Below are 22,182 nucleotides of genomic sequence, written 5' to 3'. Positions count from 1 at the left end.
TACCACAAAAAGAGAGATCATGTCAAGGCTAGCCAAGATTTCAGTTGAGTGTCCATCCTGATCTGTTTTATAACACCAACAAATATTTCTGAGTTTGTAGTATGGCATCTGCAGTGGCAAACTATAGGTGCCAGTAATTTAATTATGTTTTCTGCCTGTGGTATTAAGTTACCACCATGGAGGAAAACAAGATGCAACACTGTTAAACTCAGCCAGGGTGATCAACACACAGTGCAGATTGCATTCTGCTGTGCAACACCTAGTAAGAGGGGTAAAATGCAGCAACTAATAAGGTAGGTAGAATCCTAAACAGGCAAGGAATTGGTTCGGTGTTGTAGCCACCCAGTAAAATTATAGAAATGTAGTGACCCATTAAAGATAATCTCAGCCTGAAAGTACCAGGAATTTATAATATTCCTTGTGAGTGTGGCAGTAGTTATAGGGGCCAGTCTGTAAGAATTACCATTGATCACTGTGTTCATCAGTATCACCTCAAAGACCGGAATTTCAAAAATTCAGCAGTAGCTGGGCACAGGCTATTAACAAACACAGGCTTTTGTTTGGATTAGAGAGAATCTTGCTCACACATCAAGTTATTGGGACTCTGTGATTGGGAAAGCAGCTGAAGTTAGACTATATGAGAACAACTTTAATGGACACCCAGCTATGCACTTAGCAACGCATGGAGAAGTGAGTGATGGCAGTGCAAGTGACAGTGGATAGAGTGTGCAAATGTATTCTGTGGATGTAGTGGGCACCACCTGTGTGTGTACCATTTTCATGATATCGTGATGCAATCCAGGCCCACAGATCTTGTCCTCTGTGCACAAAAGTGGAAGCTGTGCAAATTTCATGGCAGTCAGACAAATCCCATGATGATGATAATGGTTATGATGTAGACAGTCATCAAAAGCCTGGGATATTATCTGAATTTGATGCACCAGGTAAACCAAGAACTTCTTATCTAAGGACTCTGTTGCAAAAGACATTGTAACCACATCCGTCATACTGCAGCAATTATAAGTAAACATGTAACTTGGCTATGGTTCATGTATCTGATATTATGACCACCATATCAGTTCTCTAAATGTTGACCTTGAGCACCAAGATTTCCATGAAGTGATTCCAGACAGACAGTAATCCTCAATAAATTTCATCTGGGCTTATTACAGCACAGGACTGTCTTAATTGGCATTAATTGTCTTTGGGAGTCTGTGTTTCCTTGTAGACTCATTGTTTTAATTTTTCCCACACACAGAAGTCCAGAGATATTAAATCTTGTGAGTGTGTAGAGCATTTTTCCGTTTTGTGTTTCACAAACAACTGATCCAACAAGCCACAAATATTTTGTTAAGGTCTGTAATTATCTGTGCAAAATGGGTGGGACATCCATCATGTCAGTACAACATCAATTTGTTTATGGCCAATGGGATGTCTTTCAAAAACTACAGATGTGTATCTGTTATTAACTGAAGATATTATGGCAATTCAGAGTTTTGTCAATAAAAACAAGGATAAACGATACAATTGTTGAAAAGACCATGCCTGTGTTGATAGGCCAATTTTACTATTTACTCATTTCTCTCAGCCTGCATGGATTTTCAACTGTCCAGTAGTGCATACTGCAAAGATTAAGTCACCAATGGATCTTTAATGATGATTCATTAATAAATCTTACATAGAAATGTGCATCATAGGCACTGTTTGGAGAACTTTAACTGATTTTGAAAGTCTTTGCCACCAAGTTGTTAATGGAGAAAAATGTGGAAAGGATGAAGTGCCCTGCAATGCAATATTTACAGAACAATCTTTCATTTGGTTACACTCCCACACATGAGCTGCCTCGTAGTGAAATAAAGTTGCTTGTTACTACTATTCAAACGTTGGATGCCTTCTTTCATCAATTGCTGTTCTTTTTGAGTGGAAAATTTTATTCTTCACACTGACATTTTCTCAGATTTCTTTTACAGTATTTGCAAAGGTAGATCATGAGGGCTCAATATGATCAGGATGCTTTTTGGAATACAACTGCGCTGTTGCTCTAACTGTTTGGTAACATTTACCATAAAGAGACATCTTATATACTTTATTGACTGAAGTCATGAAAGCCTGAATAGCTTCAGGAGTGACTTTTCTGATCACTATGACAGCAGAGCACTTGACTGATGGGCTTGAAATACAGAAATAAGTGTACCTGAGTCACTTGCCTGCTTACATTTGGTACAGAAGAACAGATGTCTGTGGGACCTCCTCTCCTGAGAGTGGAATACTGTTTGCAGTGATGTTATCTTGTTACTGTTTGACTTAGCTCCACCAGTTACTGTCTAAGTTCTTTTGTAATGCTCTTTCCAATGCAACAGTAAAAAGAGTACATAGTTCCATTAGCAAGGTTGGCGTTACATTGGTAGCCATTAATGTTAAAAATTACATTGTAAATCAGAAAATCTGCCACAATGTCCACTATTGCTTAGCTAAAATTGCACCTTAATGTATTTACTTGTGGATATAGTCTGTCCTGGCTGCCTCACCTTATCAAACATGAAACTGAATACAGTGTTCATAACTTCCTGAAATACAGGTTCCTTCTTCAAGTTAAAAAGAGGAAATAACTGGTGGAGGTTTGAAAGGTTAACCCTCAAGATGGCTTAGCCCAGAGTGGATGACAAAGTACACAATGCCAGCTACGAGGTTATTACAACCTGCTTTCTGTCAAACTCATTTGAATCAGCAACATTTCCTCATTCTCAGTACATTATGTTAAACAATTTATTTCTTTTTATACTATACCTACTCTTACTCTGTTCTTAGATATGAGTTTCAAAAAAAATGAAAAGCACAAAGCTTGTACTACATTTTTAAATAACAAAAAAGGACCATAATAATAATAATTATAAGTAGTAGTCACGCTCATTGGAGAGAACTATTTAAAAAACTGGGTACCCTTACTGCAGCAACCAAGTACATCTACCAATCTTGTTCACTTTTTACAATTGTCATAGAATTTTTTAAAGCACATCATATTTGCTATTTACTGTAGAGATTACTTATTTCCAAACTGCAATTTCGTCTTCAAGGCCATTATCAAGTGGTTCTGCAAAGAATTTTGCTACATGACATGTGGTAAAGAAAAATCTTTTGCAGTAGCACTTGAAAATGTCCATAAGGCCAAAATTGCAATTGTGAATAAATAACCTCTACAGTCAGTGGTGAATATGATGTCCTTTAAAAAAAGCAATCAATCCGTTGTCCATATCAGGGAAAACATTACTATTTCAGAAATAGTTCTACACATAATCAAAGAACAGGATCCAGTTTTAAGTTACAGTTATCAAGCAAAATAAAAAAAAACTTAGAACAGCATTTTATATCAAAGAATAAAATTGTATAATGCATGCCCAAGGAGATAAAAAATATTACTAAAATACATCTGTGTAAGATGGCAGCCAAAACAGACTTCATAACTAACAATACCAGGGAAGAAAAGTTGCGGCTCACCATATAGCAGAGATGCTGAGTCGTAATAGGCATAATAAAAAGAAGACTTACACACTCATAGCTTCCGGCCATTAATGCCTTTGTCAGTAGTAGACACACATACACACATGCACACACACACTCACGCAAACACAATGTGCACACACATCTGCAGTCTCAGAGAACTGAAACTACACTGTTGGCAGCAGCACCAGTGCATGATGGGAGTGGTGACTGGGTGGGAATAAGGAGGAGGCTGGGGTGGGGAGGGGGAGGGATAGTATGGTGGCAGTGGCGGACAGTGAAGTGTTGTAGTTTAGATGGAGGGCAGGAGAGAAAGTGGGGAGAGGGGAGGGGGTAAGTAGCAGAAAGGTGAGAAATAAAAATAAATTAAAAGACTGGGTGTGGCAGTGAAATGATGGCTGTGTAGTGCTGGAATGCTGGAATGGGAACAGGGAGGGGGCTGGATGGGTGAGGACAGTGACTAACGAAGGTTGAGGCCAGGAGGGATACGGGAACATACGATGTGTTGCAGGGAAAGTTCCCACCTGCACAATTCAGAAAAGCTGGTGTTCATGGGAAGGATCCATATGGCACAGGCTGTGAATCAGTCATTGAGATGAGGGGTATTATGTTTGGCAGTGTGTTCAGCAACAGGGTGGTCCACTTGTTTTTTGGCCACAGTAGCCATTCATGTGGACAGACATCTTGTTGGTTGTCATGCCTACATAGAATGCAGCACAGTGGTTGCAGCTAAGCTTGTAAATCACATGACTGGTTTCACAGGTAGCCCTGCCTTTGATGGGTAGGTGATGATAGTGAGCAGACTGGAGTAGGTGGTGGTATGAGGATGTATGGGACAGGTCTTGCATCTAGGTCTGTTACAGGGGTATGAGCCATGTGGTAAGGAACTGGGAGCAGGGGTTGTCTAAGGATAGACGAGTATATTGTGTAGGTTCAGTGGATGGTGGAATATCATGGTAGGAGGGTTGGGAAGGATGGTGGGTAGGACATGTCTCATTTCAGGGCACAGTGAGAGGTAATCGAAACCCTGGCAGAGAATGTAATTCAGTTGCTCCAGTCCTGGATGGTACTGCGTTACGAGGGGAATGCTCCTCTGTGGCTGGACTGCGGGACTTTGGGAGGTGGTAGAAGACTTGAAAGATAAGGTACAGGAGATTTGTTTTTGTACAAGGATTGGAGGATAATCATGGTCAATGAAGGCTTCAGTGAGGCCCTTGGTATATTTAGAGAAGGCCTTAATGGCCGAAAGCTGTGAGTGTGTAAATCTTTATTGTGTCTATCATGACTCAGCATCTCCACTATATGGTGAGCAGCAACTTTCCTTCCCTGGTATTGTTACATTCCATCTGGATTTTCCATTGTTTGATTTTTGCCTGACGGCTTTTCTTCAATCCTAACCCTGTGCTGTTTTTCTTTGTAACTGCTTCCTTTTGCATCGCTATACTCAATGTCCATCTTTCTTTCTTTTTTTCCCTGTGTTTCTCTTGTTGCCTTATGAACAGCACTGCACGCTCTACTTATGAGCCACACTGTATCAACTGACTTGGCCGTGCACAACAGACGGCCTCAAGACCACGCTGATTGTTGGTGCAGCATCTTATGTCCCTCATTACTCCCGCCAATGTAATTAAGCCTATACATTCAAACTGATCACGCTCTCTGTGTCAGTTCCCATATTTCTTTGTGTTATCTCCCACATTTTTTTGGTGCTACATGATCTTACATCTCTAATTATGAAACCCTCTGCACCCCCCACACTTTCTCCAGTCTATCCCTGTTCGCACCCACTAAATCCACCTCATCCAGTAACATCTGCCGTCCCACTTCTTTACGCTTATCCGCCCTCAAACCTGATACCCACAGTAATATACATTATTTATTACTGATTAGTCATTCTCTACTGTGCCCTTTGTGACTTCTCACCAATTTTAGTGAGTTTTTGCCTTCCACTATCATCGTCTTCCTCAGACTGCCTCTCTTTTCTAACCCCTGTGCATCCATTTCGCCCTTTTCACATGTATTTAGGTGTATCTTTGCATAATTTTTCGTACGTAATACTACTTTCTTATGTAATTTTTCACATTTTTGCACCACCATGGATCCTTGCTCCTTTCATCTACATCAATACAGAAAAGTTTCCTTATCCCTAGCCAGATCCCAGTCCCACATACTGTTCCTGCATTGTTTCTTGGCTCATGAAATCCCCCCTAATGGCCTTACCATTAAATTACCCATCTCTGGTTGCCACCCCTCCTTCCACAATGACCTCCACCTGTTCAGATTCCGCCAATCCTTAGCCCTCACCAACATAGTCCTGCAAAACCACATCAACCAAGCCCAAGCCTGCCAGCAATACCTTCTCTCCATCCACAAAATTCTCCTGCTGTGTAAACCCAAATTCTTGGAACCCATAACACACACTGAAACTCTTGCCCTGCAGGAATTTGAGCAACATGCACAATGCCACCTCAGAAAGCTCTCCATTCTGCTCACTTCCTACTACTGCCTTGGAGTACCACTATCTACCACTTCTACAACAACCTCCAAAACTTCTTACCACCAACTCACAGAACCCAAAACCTAATCAGACCTGCGGCACAGACATGATCCTTTCCTCCAGAAGCCTTAGTCCGACCGAAATATCAGTCCTTTCCAAAGGCCTCACCTTTTGCCCCACTCCCAAATTCAACCATGCAGGACTAGTTAAAGACCTTCTCTCCTTCTCCCAGTCCCTACTTTTTTGCCACCAACCCAACCAATAAGACTCAACCAAAGACCAATATTGAACCTTGCATAAATCAGTTCACTTCTCCATCCAACCGTGATCCACCCCCGCTGCCTACAAACCACCCCCTGTTAACTCTCCAGAATTTCTTATCCTCGATCCTTGAGTCATCAATATTTCCCAAATCCCTCAACATGCATACTAACCTTACATCTGCAGAAAGAACCATGGTCCACCATCTAAAAACTGATCCCAATCTTATAACCCTACCTGCAGACAAAGACTCCACCATCATTGTTTTGAACCAACAGGATTACATGACAGAAGGACTCCGTCAGGTGTCAGATACTTCCACCTACAAACCATGCCACAGTGATCCCATTCCAGCAATCCAGCAGGATCTCCAGTCACTACTCAACTCCTTAGGCCCATTCCAGAACCTCTCCACAGAGTCCATCTCTCTACCCACCCCTACCACTCCCAGCACGCCCACCTTCTACATGCTCCCTAAAGTTCATAAACCCAACCACACAGGACACCTCATTGTGGCCAGTTACTGTGCCCCTACTGAGAGAATCTCTGCTCTTGTAGACCAACACCTTCAACCTATTATCCGGAACCTATCCTCCTATATAAAAGATACCAACCATTTCATCGACCAACTCTCCACAGTACCTTTCCCTTTACCACACGGCACCCTGCTCGTCACTATTGATTCCACCTCCCTGTACACTAACATTCCTAATGCCCATGGCCTTACTGCTATCAAACACTACCTTTCCAGATGCTCTATGGATTCCAAGCCAACAACCTCCTTCCTAGTCTCCATGACCAACTACATCCTCACCCACAATTACATCTCCTTTGAAGGCACTATCTACAAACAAATCCACGGTACAGCGATGGGCACCTGCATGGCACCATCCTATGCTAACCTATTCATGGACCATCTACAGGAATCCTTCCTAAAAACCAAGAATCCTAAACCTCTCACCTAATTCAGATTCATTGATGACATTCTTGCTATCACATTCCTCCAGAACCTCAACAACTTTTCCCCCATTTGCTTCACCTGGTCCTCTCAACCCAACAAGCCACCTTCCCAGATATTGACCTCCACCTCAGATATGGCTACATCAGTACCTCCGTCCAAATCAAACCTACTAAACACCAGCAATACCTCTACTTCGACAGCTGCCACCCATTCCATACCAAGAAGTCCCTTCCGTAAAGCCTAGCCACCCATGGTTGTCGCATCTGCAGTGACAAGCAGTCATTCTCTAAATATACCGAGGGTCTCCCATCCTTGTACAAAAACAAATCTCCTGTGCCTTATCTTTTCAATCTCCTACCACCTCCCAAAGTCCCACAGTCCGGCCACAGAGGAGCATTCCCCTCGTAACTCAGTACCATCCAGGACTGGAGCAACTGAATTACATTCTCTGCCAGGGTTTCGATTACCTCTCACTGTGCCCTGAAATAGGAAATGTCCTACCCACCATCCTTCCCAACCCTCCTACCATGGTATTCCACCATCCACCAAACCTACACAATATACTCGTCCATCCTTACACAATCCCTGCTCCCAATTCCTTACCTCATGGCTCATACCCCTGTAATAGGCCTAGATGCAAGACTTGTCCCATACATCCTCCTACCACCACCTACTCCAGTCCGGTCACTAACATCACCTATCCTATCAAAGGCAGGGCTACCTGTGAAACCAGTCATGTGATTTATAAGCTAAGCTGCAACCACTGTGCTGCATTCTATGTAGGCATGACAACCAACAAGCTGTCCGCATGAATGGCCACCGACAAACTGTGGCCAAAAAACAAGTGGACCACCCTATTGCTGAACACACTGCTGGACATAATACCCCTCATCTCAATGACTGATTCACAGCCTGTGCCATATGGATCCTTCCCACGAACACCAGCTTTTCTGAATTGTGCAGGTGGGAACTTTCCCTGCAATACATCCTATGTTCCCATAACCTTCCTGGCCTCAACCTTCGTTAGTCACTGTCCTCACCCATCCAGCCCCCTCCCTGTTCCCATTCCAGCATTCCAGCACTACACAGCCATCATTTCACTGCCACACCCAGTCTTTTAATTTATTTTTATTTCTCACCTTTCTGCTACTTACCCCCTCCCTCCTCCGCACCTTCTCTCCTGCCCTCCATCTAAACTACAACACTTCACTGTCCGCCGCTCCCACCATACTACCCCTCCCCACCCCAGCCTCCTCCTTACCCCCACCCAGTCACCACTCCTATCATGCACTGGTGCTGCTGCTCGCAGTGTAGTTTCAGTTCTCTGACACTGCAGACGTGTGTGCAAGTTGTGTGTGTGTGTGTGTGTGTGTGTGTGTGTGTGTGTGTGTGTGTGTCTACTGCTGATAAAGGCCTTAATGGCTGAAATCTATGAGTGTGTAAATCTTTTTATTGTTTCTATCGCGATTTAACATCTCTGCTATATTAATTACTTTTGAATACATTATGGGAGTGGCAGTGATCAACGTCTTACAAATATTTACTATTAAAAACAGTCTTGATCACGATTTATTTATCAAGGTGACCAGTTTTGACCACTTCTGTGGTCATCTTCAGACCTACAAGTTGTATACAAAGCTTTAATTAGGGGGCTACATACATTAAAGAAAATACATAAAGTTATAAAGCTATAACATGATGAACTACCATTGACTAGGAACATCTTTCTGTTGGAGAATCACTACTGAAGAAATCAGTGCACATCTTACTATATATATAATGGAGGCTCTGCCCACTTATGATGGCATGATGTCATTACTAACCAATGAGATATAAGTCAAATAACAATTTAAAATTTTTTAGTTAAAAGAACATTGTCAAGAATTAAAAATAAACACACACAAAACTTAGCTTATTAAACAGCTATTGTCAAAAAATATTTAAATATGTAGGATAAATGAACTTCAGTTTGGCAGTACATGGGTTGCCCTCTCAAGGCCTGTTAGTGAACCATTTGGAACCACTGGTTTCCATGGTGAAGTTGGACGCCATTCCAAAGATGAGGCAGCAGGCTTCTTTCCACTGAAGTTGTTCTTCTACATTAAAATAGATAGCAGTTGCTAACAATTATAATTCTGTTGTGTACATAGTTCCGCGTAGTCAGCACGTACACAACTCTCCCACTAGAGCATGCCCCGCTAAGCACAACAGCGCATGCGCAGCGCTCGTCCATCTCCGCACTACGAGATGGCGCTGTCATAGCGACAGACCAAATTCTGCTTCCGTCGATCCACGTATTAATATGTAATGCAGCCAATGAAATTGCTGCTAACATAGAACCTTTTCTCCTTGCAGATCACACTCGCACAGTGATACCTGAACGCTCGAGGTATTGTAACGAGTGTACAGACCTCCGATTAGTCAGTCTGCATTAGTCTGCATTTGTCTGTACCAGTCTATAGTCAAGTTTCAGTCTGTGCCTAATAAGATTATCATATTCCTGTACATAGCCCTGAAGATAAATGTATAGACACTTTGTCAAGTATCAGAGATATGTGAGAATAAGATTAACGTACCAAGACCAAAGGAACTTCAGATTGTCAGTTGTAAATAGCATCCAGAATCAAGTTAAGTAAGGTTTATGATTTTTATTATTTTAATAAATGTGTGTGAAAATTAATCAAGTTCTGTTTAAAGTTGGCCCCATCAATCTGCTACTCTAAGCATGCAAGTGGCATTTCTATCGTCTGACCTAACAGCAGAAGATAAACATGCCACCATAAGACCACGAGACATATTGCTGACACTCGCCTACTTCGTTAGAGTGACAAGTCAAATAATCTGATGGTGTGTGTACCGAATGTCTTACAGTACGCACACCACAAATTCCCATCAGGTTGATCTGTTATATCAATAATTACAAGAAACAAATGGTGCTGTTATAAATTCCAAGAAGAGATTTACAAAAATGACATACATGGGACCTATTTCAGATAAAATAAATAATTTATTTAAGAATACAAGTGTGACAATAGCATTTAAAACTAATAACCCCCTACAGATGAAACTGAAACACCAAAAGTCAGGCGTTTACAAAATAATATGTAATGACTGTGAGAAACAGTATATTGGCCAAACTGGCTGTAACTTTCTAACACGTTTTAAAGAACATACTACTGGCTCTGCATGTACCAAATCAATATTTGATCAACGTCTTGATGGATACAATCATTCTGAGGGTTGCATTTCTAACAATTTGAAAATATTACATACTGTGCCAAAAGGACCACTGCTAAATACTTTAGAAGAAACTGAAATCTTTTCACTTCACAAAAGTAATCCATTATCTGTTTTAAACAAGCAACTTCAATTCAAAGACAAACATTTCTTTGAGCTTTTCAATGATCTGCTTTAGAATGTTTACTCTTCTGTCCTTTGTTTTTTCTAAATTATTAAGACTTTTAGGAAATATTTTTATCTTTACATTGTAATTTTATTTCAACAAACATTATTTTATGACTGACTACCTGTTTTAGAATTTTTGCTTACATGCTTTTAGACTGCATATTGCTAATTCACATCCTTTTATTTTTGACACTATGGCTCATAGTATTATAATTTAAAATTCCATCCATTTTCATTATTTTTATTTGTTTATAAGACTGGCATATAACTTAAGGAATAGCAATGCCTTTTAAAAATTGTCACATTTAATTTACATACGAACTTCATGGACAATATTTCATATATATGGACAACTACTCTGTATTGTATTTGTGCAGCATGTAGTATACATGTCAGCCTACTCATTGAAAATCATTTCAATAAAGACATGTTGTTGCTCAATAATACATTGTCTGACGTGACAGTCTTTGCCATTCCACTTTCGCAAGAACTTCATTAGAAAGAAGCCTGCTGCCACATCTTTGCACTGGTGTTTGTCCTCATCATGGCAGCCACTAGTTCGCCTACCAACTTTACAACAACTTCAGTGGAAAGAAGCCTGCTGCCTCATCTTTTGAACAGCGTCCAACTTCACCAGGGCAACCAGTGGTTCCAAATGGTTCACTAACAGGCCTTGAGAGGGCAACCCATGTACTGCCAAACCGAAGTTCATTTATCCTACATATTTAAATATTTATTAATTGATAATAACTATTTAATAAGCTAAGTTTAGTATTATTTTAATCCTTGACAATGTTCTTTTAACTAAGAAATTTTAAATTGTTATTCGACTTATAACTCACTGGTTAGTAATGACATCATGCCATCAGAAGTGGGCGGAGCCTCCATTATATATAGTAAGACGTGCACTGGTTTCTCCAGTAGTGATTCTCCAACAGAAAGAGGTTCCTACTCAATGGTAATTCATCGTTTCATAGCTTTATAACTTTATGTATTTTCTTTAATGTATGTAGCCCTCTAATTAAAGCTTTGTATACAACTTTTAGGTCTGAAGATGACCACAGAAGTGGTCGAAACTGGTCACCTTGATAAATAAATCGTGATCAAGACTGTTTTTAATAGTAAATATCTCTGCTGAATGGTGAGCAGCAACATTCCTTCTCTGGTATTGTTACATTCCATCCAGATTTTCCATTGCTAGACTTCATAAGTAAAGCATACTACAAAATTAAAGATTACTTAGAGGACTTAGAGTCATGGTGAATAATGAAAGGGGACAGCTACAACACCCTGTCATATTACTGATCAAAATGCAATTCTTTTACAAACATGTCCCCAGCTCTATAGTGTATGACAGTAATGTCTGTCATTTTTGTAAACTCAGCATCTGACTCACTCATGGGGCATAGAAGCATGTTAAGGACCTGGAGTCACCTTTCCAAATAGATGCAAGTTCTTGCCTCAAGAGTCACCAGTGGTGTCCAAAGTGTGTGTACCTTTTATAATATAAATTATTGTATGAGCATTCTGTCTCAGTTCTGCAAGCACCTCTGTAACATTTCTGTTTAGTGCAAAACCAAAGTGATCAAAACTTGACAGTATATATGATTCACTTTGATCTTTAACTTTCTTGTCACAATAATTATCTTGGAGTTCATAAGCAAGTCATGCTAAAATCTTGTATGTGGTCCCCTTTGCAGATTTTTTCATACAGTAACTGCGTTTACACAAAAAATATGGTGTTTCATGCCCACCCCAATGACTTAAAAAATTAATAATATAACCTTATGTGTTCATTTCATTCCATGTTCCACAAACAGTCAGAAATGACTACTCATCAGCACTTAGCATGTGTTTAAATTACTTGGGACAGTTTGTTGTATTAGAGATTATCAATAAACAGAAACTAAGAGACTATTTTCAGAGCTTTTTATAATTGTTTTTAAGTGTTTCAATTTCAAACATTCTAGGCCAGCTGTGAGACCATCTATATGCATTTAGCACAACACATCAACAAGGAAAGTGCTTGAGCTCTTGAAGTGGTTATTTCTGTTGACTGCTCGCTTGTACCACTTTCTGACTTCTACCCTGTGGTTATAGGAATGATGTCTGGAAGTGACTTGTGAAGTGTGTATTCAACATATTTTGATTCTTCTACAATGTTAGGATGATTAGTTTAGTTTCACCCATTTACAAACTTGAACATCAGTGAAACAGTGATAGAAAGTATATCACTGTATTAAAAAACTCTTAAATGAGGAACTGCTTATTTTCTCTTTTTCCTCCTGTTTTGGCATGTGTAACAAGCTAATACTCTTGACTTTCAGTCTTCCAAAATCTCTTTAACACAAACTGGACAATAATCTACTTTTTAGCACCCTACAAGAGTTAATAATTAACCACAATGCGTACTTTCAATATTTCATGCCTTGTTTCATACATATTTAACAAGGGAATAATGTTCTGGTGTGAAACATAACATAGTATCTTTATCACCTTGATTCATTATTACCAGAAGAAGAGGGAAAATGATTTTTATTAAAGACGAATCAATAGGAGAAGAAAATTATGCAAGGCTTCAGCACATGATGAATGAGAATGTTGAAAAGAGATCTGCTATAACTAGGGAGAGCATTTTTTCCTAGAGACAATGAGGTTGTACTGAAAACTACACTTTTTTGTTGAAGATGATCTGGAAAAATACATAATACATCAACAAGATGTTCCAGGTAATTGTCCCAAAGTTAAAGGAATTTTGGATTTTAGTACACAAAGAAAATCCAAATGTGTGATGTTTAAATATTTGGAAATATAATGTCCTGCAATTCCAAAGTCAATTAGTTTATCAAAACTGGATGCACTTCTCAGTAAATAGTGATTCACAATCTTTATTTCTAGAAAAAGTTCTTATCTGTCTACTGATTGCTATTTATTATTTTATGATCACTGTATTCAGCCACTGTCACCATTTTCTGGTCATATTTGTAGTTACACAATGACCCATCTCACAGAAACACTTATGGTTTCACTGTCATAAAAATTATTAGCTTATAAATAATTTAAGAGCAAAAGTAGCAGATGTTCAAACAGTGGAGGAGCTGAGATGCCAACATATACATAACAAGTCTGAATACTTGCCAGCAGTCAGACAAACACTTATATGAGGTAGAGTGCCTACTCCATTTTTTGTGGTCGAAGGCATATCAGGGGCCGAAATTCGTCAAAGACTTTTGGTACAGTACGGGAACAGTGTTTTGCCACAACACTGTGTCTATGAATGGATTGAAAAATTCTGACATAGTCGCACAAGTGTTATGCACGATAAAGGAGCCAGACAACCATTTACCGCCACAAATGAAGAAATTGTTGAGCATTCATGTGAAATGATTCTCTTAGGCAGGCAATTAACTACTGATGAAGTGGCACATCATCTGCAAATTAGCCAGAGTTCTGTCTACAGGATCATTCACAGCAGACTTGGATTTCGTAAAGTTTGTGCAAGATGGGTTCCAAAACAACTGACAGTTGCTTAAACAAATGTGCTTGCACATCTGCAAAAAAGATCTGGATCATTATGGTAATGAAGGGGACAACTTCTTAGACAGGATCATTACTGGTGATGAAACATGGATCCATCATTACGAGCTGGAGAGTAAAGGCAGAGTATGGAATGGAAACATCCAAATTTGCCATGCAAGAAAAAGTTCAAGACCCAACCATCCACAGGAAAACTGATGCTTAAGGTTTTTTGGGATACACAAGGTCCAGTACTGGAACATTATGGGGAAAGGGGCACAACAATAAACAGTGTATGTTACCCTGAGATGCTTACTGCTAGGCTAAAGCCTGCAATTTGAAGCAAACACCAAGGATTGCTGTCAAAAGGTGTTGTGATGTTGCTCAACAATGCCCGTCCACATACTGCAGCCCACACTACTGAAATGCTCCAGAAAGTCAAATTTGAAGTACTGGATCATCCTCCATATAGTCCTGATCTTGCCCCTTCTGACTACCACTTGTTTGGTCCACTCAAACAGGCATTAAGGGGCCATCGATTTACCTCAGGTGAAGCAGTGAAAGTAGCGGTGCATTCCTGCCTTGCAGCTCAACTGAGAACCTTCTTTTATGAGGGCATCAGGAAGCTTGTACAATGATAGACCAAGTGCGTTGAAACACAAGGAGACTATGTCAAAAAATGATGTTCTAGTAAGTTTCCTATTTGATTAAAATAAAGTTTTATAACTACTTTGTGGATAATAATTGACTTGCCCTCGTATATCTGGCAATAACAACGTAATTTGTAGTGTTACAGAAGTGAAAATAGTAAAGATCTCATGATAGTGAAAAAATGTGACAAAAAATAAAATTCAAGAGAAAGACAGGCAAATCTTCAAACATTATTATGTCAACTGGAACCACAAAGTTATTAATTTTTTTGCCTCAAGAATCTACCCTAGACCTGACTGCAGCCAACAATGAGAAAATGAAGATAAGTAAAAAAGTTTTTCATTATCTTACTCCCCTTGAAGCTTTTGAAGCTAATGAAGAGACTAAGAAAAATTTAATGGTGATATGTGGGAGGGCAAGATTACAAACTGCCCACCCAATCTAAACAATATCCTGGTCAATTCTTATGCCACAACTACTCCCAACCCTTGCTCACATGGCTGATATTATTGCGAAAGACCTAAGTGCAAGACCTAACCATCCAACATGTTCTCCAGACCCAGCACAGCCTTATCCTATCCCATCAGAGGCACAGCCATCTATGAAAGCAGCCACATAATATACAAGCTCTGGTGCCATTTCTGCACAGTGTTTTATGTGCCCACAACCACAGACCAGCTGCCCACCCATGCAAATGACCACTGCCAAACTGTGGCTGAGAGGAGAGCTGACCACCAGGTGGCTGAACATACTGCTGAACATGGTGTGCCAGATTTCAGTGGCTGCTTTGGGACCTATTATGTATGAATGCTTCCTCCCGACAACATCTTCTCTGAACCATGGAGATGGGAGCTATCCCTGCAACATATCCTTCATTCCTTTAGCCCTTCTGGCCTATATTTCCACTAGCCCCATGCTTCACAACCACTACCATCCTGCCCCAGAACCCTCGCTTCATTCACCTTACACCCATACCCTCTTCCCCAATCTTACAAGTTACTCCTTCCTATGCTGTCTATCTGCTGCTCTCTCCACTGCACAAACTCACCTGTACCTATGTCCATGCCTGTGTCATATTTCTGTCTTGTGTGCACCTGCTGCCTCCCTCTGGACCATCAGCCACTGTTTCCCAGCCTTCCCTCTCTCTCCCTGCATCTGTGTATGTTCAAGGGAAAGATCAAATGTGATACAGAATTGTTTTCTGTAAGCTTTTTTGGATCTAAAAAATTACACCCACTTCATATTTTTACATGTCTTCTGACATTGCTACACATTTTTCCCATGGAATTGGCAACTTTTTGATGCCATCCTTGAAGAAAACAGAGATACATGTGTGCAGCAACTTGCACACCAACTCTTCTACCACTGTGTTGTCATCAAACCTTTGTCCTCCAAGTTGTTCTTTCAGCAGTCCAGACGTATGGTAGTTGCAGGATGATCAGTCTAGACTGTAATGTCCCAGAGTTGGACAATGAATTTCCTCCAGTTTTTTCCTCTTTAAAGCAACAGACTGTGGCCTTTCATTGTCACACAGAAGAATCATGTTTCAGATTGCATGCTGGCTCTTCCTACCACCAAAGCAATTTCAGATGTTATCTGATATGATGCTTGTCCATAGTCATCTTTGGTGGGGTAATTTTCCCACAGCTACTCATTCTGCCACAAATTTTTTATGCCATTCATACACTTGGGTCTTCGAAAGAACTTCTTCCCAAACTGTGCACAGAGCCTCTTCAAATTTTCCACAAGTTAGGTTCCCCTTCTTTTGCAAGAAACTTGGCGATTATGTACTGTGCAAGGGACTTGCGTACCTCTTGCACACTAACTGGAGCACCACAATGCTATTCCAGACACCCCCCTTCCCAACATTCTGTCAATGATGTGCTCATTTCCATGCACTACCACAGACACCACAGCTAAATCTGGTTCATATTTGAAAAGCCGTTGTATGTGTACTCCACATATATGAATGATTCATCTAATAGCTAGCAAGTTTTCAATCTTGGTTATTACCTTGTTGAGGACTTTCAGTTAGGACTTCCCACTTATTTATACTAGTAACTTATTTCAGATGGAGATGCACTGCAAGGTCTTTGATGCATTTTTACCTGGATAGCATTTCTTGACTACACTATTCCACTGACCATCAAGTCCACATGTCAGACTTTGTTTTAGTCTAGTTGCTGATGTATAATACAATTTGCAATCCACAACTGCTTTTGTTCCTGGGAGAACTGGATAGTCACAAGTGAACCTCGATTCACCATAGAAGCAGTCAGCATAAATTGATTCTGATGTGAGTCTAGGACACTTTCCTGAAATACAAAATGAAGATGTATATAATATACCACTCTCAGTTTTACATACTAAATAAATTATATCAAGTCAGATTACAGCATTCACAGCTCAGCTATATCATGTAAATTAGCGAATGTCCTACTTATAACAGAATATTGAGCCACTTCCTGAAAATACCTTCAAGACAGCTTAGTATGGGTCTTGTAAAGGCTTCTTTACAGAGAAATAAATGTATGATCTCTCTATCTCTGCCATGGTAGAACTAAATAACAAAAGTTACAGTGTTAGCATTTTCTATGGTCTTGCCAAGGCCTTTGTGTAGATTTTCTATGTAAACTAAAATGTTGTGGCATTAAAGAACACAGAAAATAGAGGGTCACTTTAACAAATGATACTGCAGGAATTAAAATAAATTCTGCATGAAGATACAAACACAGTGTCCTGCAAGGTTCAGCACACATTCTGGTCCTGCTTTTGACATACATAAATTATTTACTAACCTCAAAAACTCTGCACTATATTATCACTGCTATTAATTACTAATTAATGTTAAAACAGCAGTACCATGTAATAACATAACAGTGAAAAGTTGTATGATTAATATTCATTCATTATGAAAATGTCTTGTTGCAGAGCATGGAACAATTAGATAACAATAATAGAAACCTCAAAGGAGAGACAGACTACAGCTACAATATCAAAATAACATAATGATGAAGGATGAAAATTTGTACCCGACTGTGACTTGAACCTGGATCTCCTGTTTAATACAAACAATTGCCTAAACCGTCTCAGCCATCCGGAGACGCTTCTTGTCCGACCCAAATTCTCTACTTGCCATGTACTAGTAGGTCCACTGTCCATTCATTTACTTGCTTGCAACAAGTCCTGTATTCCCCCCAAGAGACACAAGCCCTGTTGTGCATCCACACTGAAGTTATCAAGGCAGCCATGCCAACAGATATACTACACTGCACAACAGAATTGAAGCATTACTTTTTCAAAACCACATAAATCCAATCAAATGTGAAGCTTAAGTTTGAAATTTGGCTCAAAGGTGTTTACAACCTTTCCTTGTAATGGTGCAAAAGTGTGGTATCCTGCAACATTGCTCTTGGGCTCAACAATGCTTTGAACAGCAAGGTGTTCACATGTGTGAAAAAATGTCTACAGCTCAGAAGTTCACATGGTGGGTTAGTGATGTCACATTTGCACCACATTTCTATGATATTTGTACATACTCCAAAGCAGAAAAAGGTGCCTGCAGGCATGCTTTGCTACTGCTGTTTTGCTGCCAGACTGTTGCTCTTGTGTCTGATAGCAGGCCATCAAGAATCTGAGAGCTTCAAAGCAGTTGCCAGTCTGTAAGCACACAGGACATCTTGATGGCTTCTGCCTGTACAGCTCCATTTTTAAAGTTGACAACAAAGGTAGGCAGGTGTCATGAAGAGTTTTGTCAAACTGGGGAAGGTCTTAGGGAGAGACCATTTGCCATTTTCTTCACCTGTGTGTCAATATTGCATCCCTCCATGATAACACGAAAGGCAAACATGAAATAGCAGTGCTGAAAAAGCATAACCACCCTTTCCTGCTCTGGATCACATTCAAATTTCATTTAGTGGTTTTAAGTGGAGTCTAGTGGTTCCAATCTGTACATGAGAGCAAAAATTGCAGTCACACTGCACCCCAAACGTGAGTGATCGTGTTTTATTGGGATACAGCACCACAATGTCCTTAGAGAAGGATTGAATGCCTGAGGGTGTCAGCAGTGTCAAAGGTTGTAAAGAACATCTTCCTGATGCTCACTGCACTGCAAACTGTAGTTTTTGACCACAAAATGTGTGGGAATCAACAGCCTAAGGAAAGGGGAGATTTCATTGATGTCCTTTATGCCACACCATGCACCTTTTTTGTGTTGATTCTGAGTGCCAATGTGTCTGAAATGTTTTCCTCAGCCACTCATAAGAAAATAGTGTGATTTCAACACTGGGCATCATGGTTCTGACCTCCTTTGCAAAGGCGTTAAAAGATTGGATGAAATGTAGGTTAAGAGGGGGCATGACAATTATCCTATTATGTGACACATCCACGGCAACACCAGGCAGAATTGTGTGAAATTTAGTGCCAATGTGACATCATTAACTCACCTTACACACTACGTGAACTTCTGAGTTGTAGCCTTTTTACAGAATGTATAAACACTTAGCTGTTTGATTATTGTTGTTGTTGTTGTTGTTGTTGTTTTTGTTGTTGGTGCTGCATCTGGAGGGCATTCACCATCACAGTCATCAGCACCCTTATGCTGACTGTGTGAGGTGAATGGGGCTATAGCACGCAAAAAGAGGATAGCCTAAAATAGAACATAGGACCAAATATGCTCCCTTGTACTCTTTTTTACATGAACACACACGACTCCTCTGAAGGCTGCAATGGAGCAAGCAAGTAAAGGCAGACCACTACAATCAATGATATATAATCTGGATAGCCACTAAGAGACAAGTCCAGAAAAGAAGACTAGTGGATCATAAAAATAGTAACTGCTTGAGCCAGTTGTTCTCTAACATAGTAAATGCTTCAACCTAAGAGCTTAGGTAGAAGGGAAGATAAAACACAAAAGCGTAAAACACATGCCACATTTTGCTCATTATCATCTAAAATTGAGTGCAGGCCTTTTGGTAAACCAGCTTGAACCCTCTTGTCATTATATAAAATACAGTCAGTTAAAATGAGGAGAACCATAATCAGTACACCACATGAATCACAAACAGGCAGTTCTTCACATTTTGGCAGGAAGCCATGGGTCAGGTGGCTGTGACGTATTCAAAGTCATGTTAAACAGACTTCATCAATTTTAACTGTCTGGAAGGAAGTGTGCCATGGCCTTACAGTCTCTTTTATTGATTGAAACTTATTTTCCATCACACCCAACCATTCTTTCTCCCAAAGACATATGACAGACCTTTACAACAATGACAGGGCATTGCGGAGACAGATAGCACAGTCAGTTACATTGGGAAGGGTAAATGCCTCCATGGCCATGGTATTGGTCAACTCATTCCCACAGATACCCAAATGTCCTCATATTCAGAATGAGAACTCCATTCCTTGTCATTGCAAGTGCAGGATTGTGTCGCAGATGTTCTGGAGAGTTCTGTATGCTGGGTACATAGACTGAATTGTACACAACACACTAAGCGAGTCAGAGCATATGAAGAATTTGGATTGACGTTCACATTTCATTGATCCCAAGAGTGACATTGCTGGGTGCCTCACTTTTGCACCATTAGAGAAGAAGGGTGTACACACCTTTGAGCCAAATTTGACACTTAAGCCTCTCACTGGGTGGGAATTATGGGGTTTCAAAAAAGTGATCGACGTTTCCAACCACACTAAATAATGGGTCCATTGGGGCCTTTATTGCTATTAGAAACTAGATTCAAAGTAATACATTGATTTATACTAAAAATTACAAGACAAAACTCTACACTGATGATATCTGTTGTGAAGCCACAGAGCAACTGTATCACAATGTCAGTATAGAGATTGTGACACATCAGTTACTGATACGTGTGATTTATTTCATTTAAAACCCATGTGTTTTCCTGACTAAATGAATCACATGTTTGGACAACTGGTGTGTCAAAATATCCATGCTACACAGATGAGTCTAATACTGTGCCTCAGTGGTATTGTTGCATTTTATGAGTTAACATTAATCATACAAGCTTATACTGAAATTCATACAAAAAAAACAATACAGCATACAAAAACCATACATCTCATCATCAGATGAAAGACTGAACAGGCCGCCAGTTACTTTATGAGTAGCCTATTGTTAGAACTAGTGTGATCAGAAATTGGGGATGGGGGATAGCGAAAGAAGTGTTTATATTGTTACGTGTATCAATTTCCAGATTTCCCAGCTCAGTTTTGGAGAATACAGTCACATAAAAACTAAGTGTCTTGAGAATGGCAGATGAATTGTAGGAATTAAACAAGGATATGAAAATGTCAGACAACCTATGGCTCCTGAATGGGGCCATTTTGAATGACAAATTCGGCCTTGTAAGATTAACCAAAGTGGCTGTGAAGATGGGCAATGGTTACAATTGTTGCAGAGTGCTCCACAGCATTGACACACTTTAGATGCTTGAAAGACTGTCTGGCAAAGACAACAGAGACAGTGGCCACTTATCAATACATTTACACAGGCAACAAAAATTCATACGTGGGAGAGTGCACATCTACACACATTCATTCATACCCTTTCTTCATGCTTAAATATAACTATAATACAGTAATGATACACAGTATTAAATGAAAGACAAATAGTTGAAGAAAGTCCTAAAATTTATTCTCCAGTACATGAGGCTTGCTGATCACTAATAAATGCAGGGAAAGAACCAGCCACTGTGAGAAGTAGTAAATGTTGGATAACAGGCCTATACATGGATGTTAAAAGTGCTTAAATAAAAACTATTCAAGGAGAAATTTAAACAGCCAAAACTGCAAGACTGGTTCATATTAGCATGGGTGGCTTGACCACTAACTAAAAAAGGATGAAGCAGCCACTCTTACATAAATGAAAATAACCTACACAATAACTGGTGCAGGAACCCTGGCAATGCAGAAAATTTTTTACGCTCATCACTGTTATTTTAAACAGCGGGCAGATCGTTACGAAGAAAAATCTATATCCTCTCATACAATCTACAAAATACAATTGAGTAATATGTGGCAGTATGACACTGGTATGCCTTGACACAAGTGCCGCACAGTGGTGGGTGCTCCCACAAGATGATGTGCCTGTGTTGTGTGTCAGAACAGCAGAATGCTCTCAGCAAGCCAAGGCGACTCCTTTATATCTGTGTGACTCTAGCAATGACCACTGTAGCAAAACTGCAGGTTTCACTAGCAGTAATTTGTTATTTTGTACCTCCAGCCACACATTCTCTCACTGCCAAGTCTCCTCCTCAACAACAAGGTAATGGTACTGGAGGGGAGAGAACAGAGTAACATTTTCCTCCCATGCATCCATTGCTGTCACATCAGTTTCTCATTTCCCAGGATACCCACATGGCTGGTACCCAGCAGA

At 40.0% G+C, this 22,182-nt stretch overlaps 1 protein-coding gene across 1 annotated transcript in view; it reads right to left on the bottom strand.

The window, feature by feature from the left end:
* Nucleotides 1-22,182, bottom strand: part of LOC124804830 (modular serine protease-like) — a 269,364-nt gene that overhangs the window by 106,008 nt on the left and 141,174 nt on the right. Inside the window, exon 7 of the mRNA XM_047265176.1 lies at nucleotides 16,898-17,104. Coding sequence (XP_047121132.1) covers nucleotides 16,898-17,104 — 207 coding nt within the window. The remainder of the gene's footprint in view (nucleotides 1-16,897; nucleotides 17,105-22,182) is intronic.

This window comes from Schistocerca piceifrons, chromosome 7 (assembly GCF_021461385.2).
Source record: "Schistocerca piceifrons isolate TAMUIC-IGC-003096 chromosome 7, iqSchPice1.1, whole genome shotgun sequence".
NCBI lineage: Eukaryota > Metazoa > Arthropoda > Insecta > Orthoptera > Acrididae > Schistocerca > Schistocerca piceifrons.
The sequence above is the reverse complement of the archived record's forward strand: the minus strand, read 5'-3'. Positions and strand labels throughout refer to the sequence as shown.